General features: G+C 38.0%; 1 protein-coding gene across 1 annotated transcript; it reads right to left on the reverse strand.

The window, feature by feature from the left end:
• Positions 1 to 1,317: 1,317 nt before the first annotated feature.
• On the reverse strand, positions 1,318 to 11,993 carry LOC108678139 (ER degradation-enhancing alpha-mannosidase-like protein 1). Its single transcript, XM_018166486.1, has 11 exons — positions 11,661 to 11,993; positions 10,186 to 10,362; positions 9,384 to 9,555; positions 8,571 to 8,754; positions 8,092 to 8,266; positions 7,429 to 7,552; positions 6,722 to 6,892; positions 5,252 to 5,422; positions 3,237 to 3,416; positions 2,701 to 2,805; positions 1,318 to 1,586 (listed from the first exon to the last, which is right to left on the reverse strand). Exons 1-10 carry the CDS (start codon positions 11,933 to 11,935, stop codon positions 2,713 to 2,715), a joined length of 1,722 nt encoding a protein of 573 aa, XP_018021975.1. The 5' UTR covers positions 11,936 to 11,993; the 3' UTR covers positions 1,318 to 1,586; positions 2,701 to 2,712.
• Positions 11,994 to 15,007: the final 3,014 nt, after the last annotated feature.

The raw sequence follows: 15,007 nt of genomic DNA on the forward strand, positions 1-15,007 counted from the left end.
TGACGTTAGTACTGCTGCCTTGTGGTTTTTTGTGGAATGTACTTCGAAAAAAACGTATTTCGAATGAAGGTACCCATTTCGAAAAAATATAACTCAGTACTCACTGCAGTGAGTAACAGAGAGCGCATTTTCTCGTCGACGAAAACGTGAAGTCACGGACAGACGGACAGACAGACGGACGGACGGACAGACGGACATGGCGAGCACAATAGTGCATTTTTCTCATAAATGAGAAAATGCGCTAAAAACCCTCACCATCAAAACAGCATTATTTATGCTGTACAAATTTCAATCCTACCACAACGAAAAAGTGTTTCTCGAAAAAGATAAGGCAATGTGGCGGACAGGCACATTTTTATAACATTATTTTTTAATAAATATAAAACACCATGCATTTATCTCAACCAGTATATGTATTCCTGTATACTACAGATGTAGGTTATCGAGACGCCCATTTTAAATACATTCATTTCACTTGCAGTAACGATCAGTTTATAAAAATAAACCTTAAACGCAAGTAACTACACAAAAATTTCATTACAGCACATCATTCATTGCAGCACATCATTCATTACAGGACATCATTCATTACAGCACATCATTCATTACAGCACATCATTCATTACAGCACATCATTCATTACAGCACATCATTCATTACANAGCCTGCCATCCGTTCTAGATAATTTTGTTGCGCATCGAATGGTATATGTCTCATTGTTGTAGCTCAAAAACTCTAGGAGGAGATAGGTTTTCCGTGACAATAAGTGTGAATGTTGAGGAGAGCCCGACAAAGTCCCGAGCGCACTGCAATAGGCGCTCAATGTAGCATAGATACCAAACTAAACGTTTCTGGATCTTGATTCCACTCAAGGATGATGGGAGCAACTACATGCGCATCTCTCCCTACAAAGCCCGGAGGCACACAGAGTCAGACCTCATAGAAACACTGTATTTGTAGTGCTGGGCAGCGAATTAGCTCCTATGTAATTACTGAAAGAACTCTCCCCCCGCCCTCCTTTCATGAAGTGTCGTGAACGTACAAATCAACGTACAGAGATGGTAATGGTACCGTTGGATAGGCCAGAATGTCAGCTTTAAGATGAGACTAAACACGTAACTGCAGCACAACTCAAGTAGACACTATACTTAAAGAGCTCAGCAGCTAATTAGTTCCTATCTAATTACTTAAAGAACTCCCCCACCCGCCCCCCTTTCATGAAATGTCGTGAAATCATAAATCAACGTACAGATATGGCAGTGGTACCGTTGGATCTGTCTCTTATACACATCTAGATGTGTATAAGAGACAGAGTGTAGACCACGGCAGAATAGACCAGCAAATAAGGTCAGGAGTGTAGACCCACGGCAGAATAGACCAGCAAATAAGGTCAGGAGTGCAGACCCACGGCTGAATAGACCAGCAAATAAGGTCAGGAATGCAGACCACGGCAGAATAGACCAGCAAATAAGGTCAGGAATGCAGACCACGGTAGAACAGACCAGCAAATAAGGTCAGGAGTGCAGACCTACGGCAGAATAGACCAGCAAATAAGGTCAGGAGTGCAGACCCACGGCAGAATAGACCTGCTGCAGGTAGTGGCTCTCAAGGGGCAGACCAAATTGGCGCGCTTGGTCTACTGCATCGCACTGAAAAAAAAAATTCTTTAGCAACAAAGTATATTTATATTTATTGTTTATTTATTTATACTTATATGACTATCAAGTTTGACAAAGTTAGTCATCTGAAACATTTAATTCTTGACGACATGTATATTTTTATTTATTTATTTATTCCTACTTAGATGACTATCCAGCTTGAAAATACCAGTCACCTGAAATATTTGATCTATTCTTGATAACTCCGGGATCATTGGCATGTACGATAATTTCAAAGACAATTAATCTTCTGAGCTTGAAAAAAAATTTTCACTAACAATTTTTACGAATAATTTCCTGCAAGTCAGACTCACCCAAGGCGTTCATACGTTCGAGTCAAAAATTTTTACTACAAATTTTTTCACACAATTATTCACTACAAATTTTTTTCTAAACATTTTTCACTAAAAATTTTTTCTAAAAATTTTTTACTAAAAATGTTTTCTAGAAATTTTTCACTAAAAAAATTCCACTAAAAATTTTTTCTGAAAATGTTTCACTAAAATGTTTTTCTAAAAATTTTTCACTAAAAAATTTTTCTAAACATTTGTCACTAAAAATTTTTACGAATAATTTCCTGCAAGTCAGACTCACCCCAGGCGTCCATACGTTCGAGTCGGAGAGGTTAACCGCCTTGTGGGCCTCTGGCGTGAAGTGGGCCTCATCCCACAGGGTCTTGTCCCGCAGCCAGGGCCCCAGAGGCACCACGTGGCCCTGGGTGGTGAACAGGAACTGGCCCGACCCCAAGTTAACTGGGTTGTTGTGGTCAAACAGCTGCCCATATAATGTTATCTTTAATATTTTGCATGATTCACGTACCAAAATTATATAACAGCTGCTCATGTAGTGTTTGTTATCTTTAATACCAGTTTTGTATTATTTAATTACAGTACCAAATACCAGTTCATACAGTACCTTTCAAAATATTAAAAAAAAACAGCTAAATGTGGAAAGACCCCAAGTTAACAGGGTTGTCGTGGTCAAACAGCTGCCCATGTAATAATATATTAAATCAGGAGTGTAGACCCACGGCAGAATAGACCAGCAAATAAGGTCAGGAGTGTAGACCGACGGCAGAATAGACCTGCTGCAGATAGTGGCTCTCTAGGGGCAGACCAAATTGCCGCGCTTGGTCTACTGCATCGCACTGAAAAATAATTCTTTAGCAACAAAGACAAGTATATTTATATTTGTTATTCATTTATTTATACTTAGATGACTATCCAGCCTGAAAATACTAGTCATCTGAAATATTTAATCTATTCTTGACAACTCCGGGATCAATGTACGATAATTTTCCAAGACACAATTAATCTTCTGAGCTTAAAAAAAATGTTTTCACTAAAAATTTTATGAATAATTTCCTGAAAGTCAGAGCTCACCCCAGGCGTTCATACGTTCCAGACAAAATTTTTCACTAAAAATTTTCTTTGTTATTTTTCACTAAAAATTTTTCTAAAAAATTTTCACTCAAATTTTTTTCTAAAAATTTTTCACTAAAAATTTTTTCTACAAATTTTTCACTAAAAATTTTTCACTAAAAATTTTTACGAATAATTTCCTGAAAGTCAGACTCACCCCCGGCGTCCATACGTTCGAGTCGGAGAGGTTAACCGCCTTGTGGGCCTCTGGCGTGAAGTGGGCCTCGTCCCACAGGGTCTTGTCCCGCAGCCAGGGCCCCAGAGGCACCACGTGGCCCTGGGTGGTGAACAGGAACTGGCCCGACCCCAAGTTGACAGGGTTGTTGTGGTCAAACAGCTGCCCATATAATGTTATATTAATAGTATTTTGCATGGTTCAAGTACAGCACCAAAATTATATCAATACAGTACCTTTCAAAACAGTCTCTGTAATAAAAAAACATTAACAGCTGAAGGGGGAAACGATTATCTTATCGTTAAAATCCTTGAAGGTTCATGAATAAATAATATTACTAGCGTACCTCTTAAACCATTCTCAGTAACAAAAAAAAGCTACCGGCTTCAAAGTAGATAAGGAACACAAACGGGAGAAAATGAAAGCTGCGAACTTCAGAAGATGTGAAATTTAGTTACAATGTTGCTACATCAGTCATTGTTTTCAGCTGCACAATAGGCCTAGGCAATAGTTTCTGTTAACAACCATGGCTTCAAGATGTCATTGACAATGAGAACTTAATGAACGACATCAACTTTATCAACAACATCAAGCCTACCTACCTGAGACGTGGCTATCGAGCCGAAGCGGTGATAGCGCGCCAGTTCGTTGAATAATTTTCTCTAGGATTAACCGTATCCTAGAGGCTCTCAAGAACCCATCCCCACATACTAGGGCAGAAATGCTCCTGCTGCTCCCCCTCAGCCTGCATAATCAAAACTTTTCTGAAGAAATAGCAGTGGATTTGGATCCCATAAACCATCAAAACTCTTTTGGATAAATCGTGGTGGATCTCAAATCCATTAAACCAGGTGCAATATTATCTTTAACTTGGTGACTTTAACCCTAATTTACTCCGCGAGGGAACCTATTCATCGAGCGCTCTGGCAGCTGCATTAACAACCTATTAGTAAACCCATAAATGTTTTTGCAACGTGTTTACAAACAGAACGACAGAGTGCCAAAAAATCACAGAGCAACAGAGCTTGCAGAAACAGCGACGACGACACGATGAACAGGAAACAGAACTCCGGATCGGTCGGCTGATTTTGGACCCATTTAAAAACCTATAAACATTCGCCTGGAACCTTATGACACCAAGAGCAGGCATTTCAAACAAGAAATTGTACTTATTACTAAACAGAGGTATTATTTAACCCCTTGAATACTGATGGGGAACGAGAGGCTCCATCCGTGATGGGACCTCTCGGTCCAAGGCTGTTATGTACGGATAGTATTGACAACGGTAAATGTCTGCATAGGCAATGAGTTAAGAGGTACAGGTATGTTTTTACCAGTTAAAGATATTTTTTACCAACTGACAGTATTTAGTATCAATTTAAGGTATTTCTTACCAAATGGCTGTATCTCTTATCAATTACCTATCGTTAAAAGTCTGTTATGTCCAAGGCTGTTATGTACGGATAGTATTGACAACGGTAAATGTCTGCATAGGCAATGAGTTAAGAGGTACAGGCATGTTTTACCAGTTGAATGTATTTCTTACCAACTGACAGTATTTCGTATCAATTAAAGGTCTTTCTTACCAAGCAAAACTGTCTCTTATCAATTAAGGTAATTCAGGTAGAGAAATTTCTTAATAATTAAGATATTTTTTGCTAAGTACACGTACTTCTAACCAAGTAAACGCATCCCTCACCAAGTAAAGGTATTTATATGTAAACGTATAAATTATAAATTGATATAGTCTCGTATCCCTCACAAAGTAAACGTATATATTATAAATTGATATAGTCTCGTATCCCTCACCAAGTAAACGTATAAATTATAAATTGATATAGTCTCGTATCCCTCACAAAGTAAACGTATAAATTATAAATTGATATAGTCTCGTATCCCTCACCAAGTAAACGTATAAATTATAAATTGATATAGTCTCGTATCCCTCACAAAGTAAACGTATAAATTATAAATTGATATAGTCTCGTATCCCTCACCAAGTAAAGATACTTGCAGGTCTCTGAGAGGAAGAAGGACTCCATCCTGTCCTCCAGAGAGCCGTCGATCACAGAGTGTACAGTAGCGTACCCGCACTCAGCGCGCGTCAGGTTGTTCAGGGAGTGTAGAATTTCGCGGCCAACGTGCAGGTAGAAAGGGTTGCGTGTCGCCTGTATTGAAGAAAACTTAATTTCAACTTCATGTAAATTCTTTAAAATTTACATACAGCAGAAAAAAATTAATATTTTGACTCTAGAGAAAAAATCATAACTCAGTACTCACTGTAGTGAGTGACAGAGAGCGCATTTACTCGTCGACGAAAACGTGAAGTCACGGACGGACAGACAGACGGACGGACAGACAGACGGACGGACAGACATACGGACGGACATGACGAGCACAATGGTGCATTTTCTTCATAAATGAGAAAATGTGCTAAAAACCCTCATTTAAACTTCATTTTAATTCTTCAAAACATACAGCAGAAACAAATGAATATTTTGACTTTAGAGTAGCAAGATACATATTGTTAATCTAATAAGAAACTTAAACCTCAGATATTTATTAGAAATAATATAGTTTATAGGTTATATCTGTGAGAGAAATTAAAACTTCAGAAACAGTATTACAACAAACCAAATAAATTAGAGGGACTACACAACAGTACAATTTATTAAGCCGAAAGTAGCCCTTATAAAGGCAGTTAATACAGCCGAACTGTTGATTATTCGACCTTATATGAACTGATTTTTTGGAACTGAGATTACATAGATATATTTTTGATTATATGAACTGAGAATTTTTTTAATAATCGATCAAAAGTCTTATATGAACTGATAAGAAATCCTATATGAACTGATAAGAAGTCTTATATGAACCAATACGAAGTCTTGTATGAGCTGATAAGAAATCTTATATGAACTGATACGAAGTCTTATATGAACTGATACGAAGTCTTAAATGAACTGACACGAAGTCTTATATGAACTGATAAGAAGTCTTATATGAACTGATAAGAAGTCTTATATGAACTGATACGAAGTCTTAAATGAACTGACACGAAGTCTTTATGAACTGATAAGAAGTCTTATATGAACTGATAACAAGTCATATGAAGTGATAAGAAGCCTCATATGAACTGATAAGAAGTATATTATGCACGCACACGGTAGAGAAGGTAAGTAGCCTCAGCAAACTCAGGTCTGAGAGGGTAGAAGAGTACGTCTGGTGAAGCTCTCTGCCATTATGAGAAGTCTTATAAAATATTAACTGATAAGAAGTCTTATATGAACTGATAAGAAGTCATATGAACTGATAAGAAGTATATTATCCACGCACACGGTAGAGAAGATAAGTAGCCTCAGCAAACTCAGGTCTGAGAGGGTAGAAGAGTACGTCTGGAGAAGCTCTCTGCCATGATGAGAAGTCTTATAAAATATTAACTGATAAGAAGTACATTATGCACGCACACGGTAGAGAAGATAAGTAGCCTCTGCAAACTCAGGTCTGAGAGGGTAGAAGAGTACGTCTGGTGATGCCCTCTGCCAGTTGTAGCGCTCTGGCAGCACACCGAACCTCTGCCAGATGCTCCAGTACAGCGCGTGCGTGCAGATGGCCTCCTCCACGTCACCCGCGAGCACCTAGCACACGGACAACATATAATTTCTCTATTCATATTCTAATGCTGTAATTATTCATGATAAAATCAAATATTTGAATCAGACTGAAGGGGTAATTATGAGTCATAGGAAGACATATAAGAATACCTTTAATTATCTCAAAAAAAATGAAGAATACATGCATCAAGAATTTCATCAAAACGAGAGAACTGTTCAAGAACGTGTTGAACTGCAGCTTGAGAAGATTCGCATAACAGTTAACCGTACACATAAAATAACCCCGGCTGTCCAGAGAAATTAGCCTAACGCTCAACCCTTTACCTAAAATAACTTAACCCTCTTAACCTTTACTCAACCCGCTTAACCCACTACTTAACCCTCTACCTAAAATAACTTGACCCTCATAACCCTTGCTAAACCCTCTTAACCCTTGCTTAACCCACTACTTAACCCTTGCTTAACCCTCTATATATACCTAAATAACTTAACCATCTTAACTCTTGATTAACCCACTACTTAACCCTCTTAACCCTTGCATAACCCTCTACCTGGTTTACCTGGAGGCCGGCAAAGGCGGCTTGAAGGGAGTCAATCCACGAGGTGTGCGTGCCGCCGCTGCTCATGTGCACGTTCACGTACAGGGGATGGTCGCCCAGAGAAAATAAATTTAATAATTTCATGATAGGTTGAAAATCAAATAAAATGCCAAGAATAAAATGATGTGCACTTGGGAAATGTTATACATTGGATGAAATTAAAATCTCTTCAATCAGTGTAGCTTACAATTTAATGGAGCAACCAGACATACCGTCAAACGGGGTAATTAGGGACGGGCGGGGTAAATCAAAGCAGTCCTCCGCCACGACGTAAAAATGTTATTGCAGCGATACTAATTGAAATATTGCAATACTAAAAATAGTGGCGTAAACTTCAACCTTTTTTCTTTTCATGTAGCATAAGGGAAGTGAAAAAATCATACATTTACTAGCTTTAAGAAATCTTTGAAAAAAAATGTTGACAAGTGATATTTTGAAAAATTACTTCTGCTATGATCTGAAGTAAAAAATAGGTATAGGTAACTCAGTACTCACTGCAGTTAGGGACAGAGAGCGCATTTTTCATCCGTCCGTGACGTGAAGTCACGGACATGACGAGCACAATAGCGTCTTTTTTCCATAAATGAGAAAATGCGCTAAAAAGACACAAAAATGGAATCTCACCCTCTGCGCATGTATTGTTTGATGCGTGAGTAGGACACATTGAACATATCGTAGTCCTCCCTCTCCCCAAAGAGGACGTAGCTCTTGAGCATGTACTCGTAGAAGCTGTCAAGCCCCGCGCCCACGCCGCTCAACTCGCTCATCCACTTGCCAGTGTTCACATCAAGTACGTTACCTGTACAACAAGTAACGTAATTACTTGATTTTTATAATTTGAGAGCTTATTACCATCATCAAATTGAAGAATCGAATAAGGTCATGAAAACCCACCGGAATTTTTTTCTATTGTGAACTAATGATGATAATTTGCAGAAAAATGTTACATGTGTTTGTGAAAATAAAAGTGTTCAAAGTTTTCACACTCCATAATTGATAGCGTGAAAATTATTCACATTATTTCATTGATAATATAGCACTGGAAAACAATATCAATGTTGGCAGATAAACATAGCAAGTAGGTATATATAGTTCAGTTATACCTAGGAGTTCAGTGGTATTATGCCTTCGATTCCACAGAGCTCTGCTCGCACGTCTGGCAGCAAGCTGGTATGTAGGATCTCCTGACAGCTTCGACAGGATACCAAACTCTACAAGCAGCGTGCCTGCACCTGCAGTGCACGTGTCTGTACGCCCTCCGTAGGGCACGCCTGAACGAAGGTTGACCTGCGCATGTCAGGAAGTTTACATGAAATTTGGCACAACTTCCAAGTGGTTAAGATACCAAAGAAAAAAGCAGCAAGTCATGGGTTTGATGCCTGAAGCAAACTGTAAAAATTTTGGCTGAAATCACAGCAAAATTGATGCAGCAACTTTCATATTTAAATTTGTAGCAAGCTGATAATACCTATCTCAATGATGTTCAAAATTGGCGACAGGGCTGACGAACTATTATTTGATGTGACCAACCCTAGAACTACATTATCAAGCGTGATCCAACTCCATTAATGTATCACATACATACTAGAAGGCCTTGACTAAGAATTAAAAAAGTCATATATGGCACTCATGTGAATGATTCACAAATAACATAACGAAACATAACATAGTTCAATAATCAAAATTATTGGAACCTCTTAACTTGATTTGGAATTGATCAAGATTATATTGTTTCCATAACTATGATTGAGAGTAAAGCATCATTGAACATTGCCTAGAAACTAATATCTTACTATGTACTCAAGCTCTAAGCATTTAAGCAAACAAAGCAACAGTGAAAATTTTTTACCTTAATCAAATGCAGCAGTAGATAAATACACAAAAAATCTTAGATACAGAATGAATTGGGAACAAACTCTGGGATGTGGAATGCCAGTCGGACTGAGTGAGAAGGCAGGAAGAAGTCTTGCTGCCAAGTCAGAAGCCATGTCCAGAAGCTCTCCATTGTACCACTCCGGACGCAGGTCTCCAAGTCTCTGGACTGGGTCTTCTATGAGCAGATGAGCAGAAAGAAGTCCTCCCAACACTCTGGAATCACAGAATTGTTTAAGTTTATGAAGGCAAAGCTTAGATTATCTAGTGGCAAACACAATACTTTCTTGAATATTCTAAATGAATCAGAATAGGTACTACTAAAAGACAGTAAATAGAAGAACATTGTTAACAAAGATTGTTCATAACTTACATAAGAACAAGTCATTTGAGCTGTAAAAAAAGAGTAAATTAAAGTATAAAATCATTAAAAAACTATTAAAAATTACCATCCTTGAACATGATTTGAATTTGTCTTACAAGCATAAATTAAAATAACATTTATATATTTTTATTGTTCATGTGAAAATAGAATTCTAAAATCATGGACATAATTTGGTTTCATCAGTCACCACTGGACACCTGCTACACTACGTATTGCTGTTGTTGCTGAAGGAATGTGTTAAAAAGTTCAAACAACAAACTCGTAACAAAAAAAATATAACTCAGTACTCACTGCAGTGAGTGACAGAGAGCGCATTTTCTTGTCGACAAGAACTTGAGGTCACGGACAGACGGATGGAAAGACGGAAAGACAGACAGACAGACCGATGGATGGACATGGCAAGCACAATAGTGCATTTTTTCCATAAATGATAAAATGCGCTAAAAAGAATATTTACATACCTAATAGTAGCCTCAAAGACTTGCACAGTTGTGTCTTTGTCAAAGGTTACATCTTCAATGACTCGCTGTACTGATCGCTGAAATTCTTCTCGGTCTCCAATGATTGCTAGTGTATCCAGGGCATCAATGAGAGTGAGGGAATAATCACCAAGCACATCATTGATATTGATGTTCTCCCTGAAAAAAAAAATTATTTCTCACATCAGCAGTACAATAGGTAGCTACCAGCCTACCATTGATGAACAGTGAACATTTACAAATTAACAAATAATAACTCTATAGTAAAAAACTAATGAACTCATTACCATTATGCAGTTACTTAAATTAAGTAACAATCACTTCAAATTGCCTCCTTAAAAAATTTAATACAGATTCTGATTTGCATTAGATTGTGAAGCCATGTTAACTTGCCTCTGTCATTAACCAATTATCTGAAAATTGTTCCCGGGAAGGAATTTTCCTACTAACTAAAATCTTCCAGCTGCAAAATGAGAAATTTTCATAATATCCGGAGTTTTGTAGCCCAATTGTAAAATTTTATTAATATTTAGATAGTAATTTTATTTAAATATAGCGGCTAAGTAGTAATTCCAAAAATGGCTGGAAAAAAAGCAATTTAAAATGGCTAGCAAATAGCAATTCCAAAAATGGCTGGAAAAATGTATTTAGGCTACTGCCTACCTATCACTACCTTTAGAGTAGGAGCTCAAAAGATTGATACATTCAATCTGGCAAGGAATCTATCTGCTACCTATTCAGTATTCCACTGTGCAGAGAGTGAACGAAGATTTAAAGACCTACGGCGACGCATTATCGGCAAAATTTTCGCCTTCAGAAAATCTTGCCGACACATTTAGATTGAAATTCTTGCATTTAATATATTTCTCAGTCTTCAGCCAACTATTTAGAAAAAAAGTAAGGTCTCCGGTACGTTGGATGGATTACGATGCAGCGAAGCTTGTCCGGAAATCAGTTGCAATGAGTTCCCGCAAAAAATGTAAACAACACTTTTTTGATTGCGTAGTTTTGGTCACATTAGAGCGGTCAGACTGCTTAATTACATGTTCAGTTGACACATGCTGTACAATCGGACTGTTTTTAGGGTAAAATTAGTTAATTGGGGTAACACGTGCATGCAACCTTGTAATAAGTTCGTGGCTTGTAAATAGTTCGTCACTACCCAGCGTAAATGGCTTTTCATTAAAAATTACCTGGCGACGCATCTTTAAAATGGCCGGCGACGCTTTGGGCTTAAAAATCCATATATTGGCGACGCTGCATCCACCCTCTGCATAGTGGTCAGTATTCAAGCCTTAACTAGAGCTTAATCACTATTTTATGGAGTGGTAATTATATAATATTAATAGTAATTATTGAATACCTACGTTAGTTTATCATTCAACCTTAATACCTTATAAATTTAAAATATAAGCAAAAAATGTGAATTGTAAAAAATACAACACAAAATGACTTACGGATTTGCATGATCATGGCCTCTACCAGCACAGTGAATAGGGTCTAGTTCGTCTTCAGGGTAGGCATATTTCATATAATTTCGATAACCAAAATAGAACATTTCCTTAGTTGCCTGCAACAAATTTTGTTGCTCATCGTCCGACATTTTTCCATACTTTCGATGCAAAAATGTAGGAGATTCTTCGAAAATGTTATAAGCATTATTAAAAATTATCAAAAAATTTGATATAATCTGTAAACATGCTACAGATCGAAACAATTGGACGAAATGCATCCTACTATCTTTCGACTTGCATCACGAATAAGCGTAGGCAATGTTATTACAAGTCAGCTGAGCTAAAACGTAAACAAACAAGTGAAACACAGATTGCGCTAACGAAACGTAACCCAAATAAAATAAAAACGATCAAATTTTTGAACAAAAAAAACGTTATCATCTTGAAATTGTACGTTATAGTTTTCTATAGAACACGCTTCCAGGTCACATAATATTTAAAGTTCAAATTTTCAAAAATCGTAGGTGGCGTGGGTCATTGAGAATGAGTTGTGCCGTGGACGTGGTGGAATCGCAGAGGCTGGGCCGCAAGTACGGCCATAAATTGGTCCGAGACGTGAGTACTGACAACTTGGAATTTTGGAAATGTACAATAGTAAATAAGCTCCTGTACGTGAGAGTAATGATTGCCGATAACACAAGTATCGCCAATTGGCACATACTGCGCTCAGCAGGCTGAGTTGCTGTTCTCCAACAAAAACTGTAACTGATCATAGATGTCGGACAAATTTAAGGCCGGTCTCACGGGCCCACGGCCACGGGCAATCTCCAAATTCAGTGACCAAGCCTCACCAAGGATGCTAGTAAAAGAGCTTTTATGCAGCGTGTATGACTATGACCTATTTAAAGGTCATGACCTGAGGTCACCACGCACCCCAGTTCCAATTTCAAGCAAGGAATATCTCCCGAACGTAGCTCGATGAAAGTTGGTAGTACTTGGTAGTTGGTACAACTCATTAAGACCTAGGGTGCTGTTCAGCTCGTGAAAGTTTTCTATTTCACCTTCATTCGGGAAATATAGGCCAATTTGGGCCAAAATTTGCACAGACCAAGAAATTTCTTTTAAAAATTATTGAACAGATTTGAACAAAACTTTGAATAGGTATACATTCCTAACCTAAGTGACCTAACAAGTAACAACGGTGATGTTTAGCACTTTAGCTTGTGTCAATTTTTTCATTTTAACCTTTGTTTGCAAATTTTTTAATTTCACCTTTATTGGTGAGTTATTAGGGAATTTTATGCAGAGATTTGCAGTGAGCAAAAATTTTCTTCTAAACTGCTGAACAGATTTTAATTAAAATTTGAATATACCTAACCTAGGCCTACCTACAAGGCTACAAGCAAACAAGCCTGACAAGTAGTGACAACCCAACAGTGAAGTTTTGCTTGTGACAATTTTTTTTATTTTGTCTTCTTTTGCAAGTTAGCTGTTAGCCTATACTGTTATACGGATATACGTAAACGGCTGATCATCCGCTGATGGCTCTTTTTCCGTGCAAATATTAAGGGGAGCGTCTAGGGTAAAATTTATCTCGGCTATTCACAGACCAATCACTCTGAAACTTGGTACACATATGTAAAACAGAATTCTAAGACATTTTTGTTCCTGTGAATTTTTCAAAAAAAATGAAAGAAAACGTGAAATTCTTGGAAAACGGCCAAAAAAGGGGGTACTGTAGAAATCTATCTCCTCCTAGGATTTTAAAGCTACAATATCGAGGAACGTATCATTCGATGCGTAAAGACCATATCTACAAACGTCACTTAGCGGTTTTTTGGATTTCTCATTTTTGTGGGTGTGGGAGCATTTTTTCCGATATTTTTCGAAATTTTTTGATTTTACCCCCGCCCTCCCCCACTTTTTGCAAAATAAAATCCAAACTATAACGAAATTGGAAAAACGACAAAGTGACGTTTGTAGATCTTTCATTTTCTAATCGAATGGTATATGTCTCATTGATGTAGCTTAAAAACTCTAGGAGGAGATAGGTTTGCAGTGACAATAAGTTAACTTTTCAGTAGAGCCCGTCAAAGTCCCGCGCGCATCAGAACAGGCACTCAATGTAGCAAGGATACGAAACTAAACGTTACTGGAGCTTGATTCCAGTCAAGGATGGTGGGAGCGACTGCATGCACACCTCCTCATACGACGCCAGGCGGGTAACTAAGATGCACTTCAAGCAGACACTCTATTTAAAGTGCTCGCAGCGAATTTCCTCCCATTCAATTTGTTAAAGAACTACCCAATCCCCTCCCTTTCATGATCTGTCGTGAACGCATAAATCAACGTACAGATATGGCAGTGGTACCGTTGGATAGGGCAGAATGTCAGCTTTAAAATGAGTATAAAAACCGAAAAAGTGAAAATTTTCAATTTTAGGGTAGACGCTCCCCTTAAATCAGCCACAGAAATTAGGTATGGTCATTTCTCCGTATATATCTGTATAACTTGTGAATCAGTAAATTGTCAAAAAAATTGTCACGGGCTCTGGGCTAAACATCACCAATTTCACCGTTAAGGGGAGCCCACTGTGCAGAGAGTGAACGAAGATTTAAAGACCTACGGCGACGCATTATCGGCAAAATTTTTGCCTTCAGAAGATCTTGCCGACACATTTAGATTGAAATTCTTGCATTTAATATATTTCTCAGTCTTCAGCCAACTATTTAGAAAAAAAGTAAGGTTTCCGGTACGTTGGATGGATTACGATACAGCGAAGCTTGTCCGGAAATCAGTTGCGATGAGTTCCCGCAAAAAATGTAAACAACATTTTTTTGATTGCGAAGTTTCAGTTGCATTAGAGCGGTCAGACTGCTTTATTACTTGTTCAGTTGACACTTGCTGTACAACCGGACTGTTTTTAGGGTAAAATTAGTTATTTGGGGTAACACGTGCATGCAACCTTGTAATAAGTTCGTGGCTTGTAAATAGTTCGTCATTACTCAGCGTAAATGGCTTTTCATTAAAAATTACCCGGCGACGCATCTTTAAAATGGCCGGCGACGCTTTGGGCTTAAAAATCCATATATTGCCGACGCTGCATCCACCCTCTGCATAGTGGAGGGGAGCATGTCAAAAATGAAAAATTTCTGCTTTTCCTGTTTTTATGCTCATCTTGAAGCTGAAATTCTAAATTCTGACCTATTCTATGGTAGGCCAAAATCATCACTGTACGTTGATTTATGCATTCACGACAGATTGCAAAAGAGTTGCATTCTGTGCAGCCTTTAACTAATACCTAAAAGCTAAGGCAAAAATTAGCTGCCTGCACATTGAAAGGTGCTCTG

The sequence above is a fragment of the Hyalella azteca genome, unplaced genomic scaffold (assembly GCF_000764305.2).
Source record: "Hyalella azteca isolate HAZT.00-mixed unplaced genomic scaffold, Hazt_2.0.2 contig15826, whole genome shotgun sequence".
Classification (NCBI taxonomy): Eukaryota; Metazoa; Arthropoda; class Malacostraca; order Amphipoda; family Hyalellidae; genus Hyalella; species Hyalella azteca.

Bases quoted from the DNA above. Each gene is read 5' to 3' on its own strand.
- LOC108678139 (XM_018166486.1), bottom strand. From the start codon at position 11,935: ATGCATTTCGTCCAATTGTTTCGATCTGTAGCATGTTTACAGATTATA. The intron at 10,363-11,660 runs GTAAGTCATTTT...TTTTTTTTTCAG, and splicing joins GGCCATGATCATGCAAATCC to GGAGAACATCAATATCAATG. The intron at 8,755-9,383 runs GTTTGTTCCCAA...TGACATGCGCAG, and splicing joins CTGGCATTCCACATCCCAGA to GTCAACCTTCGTTCAGGCGT.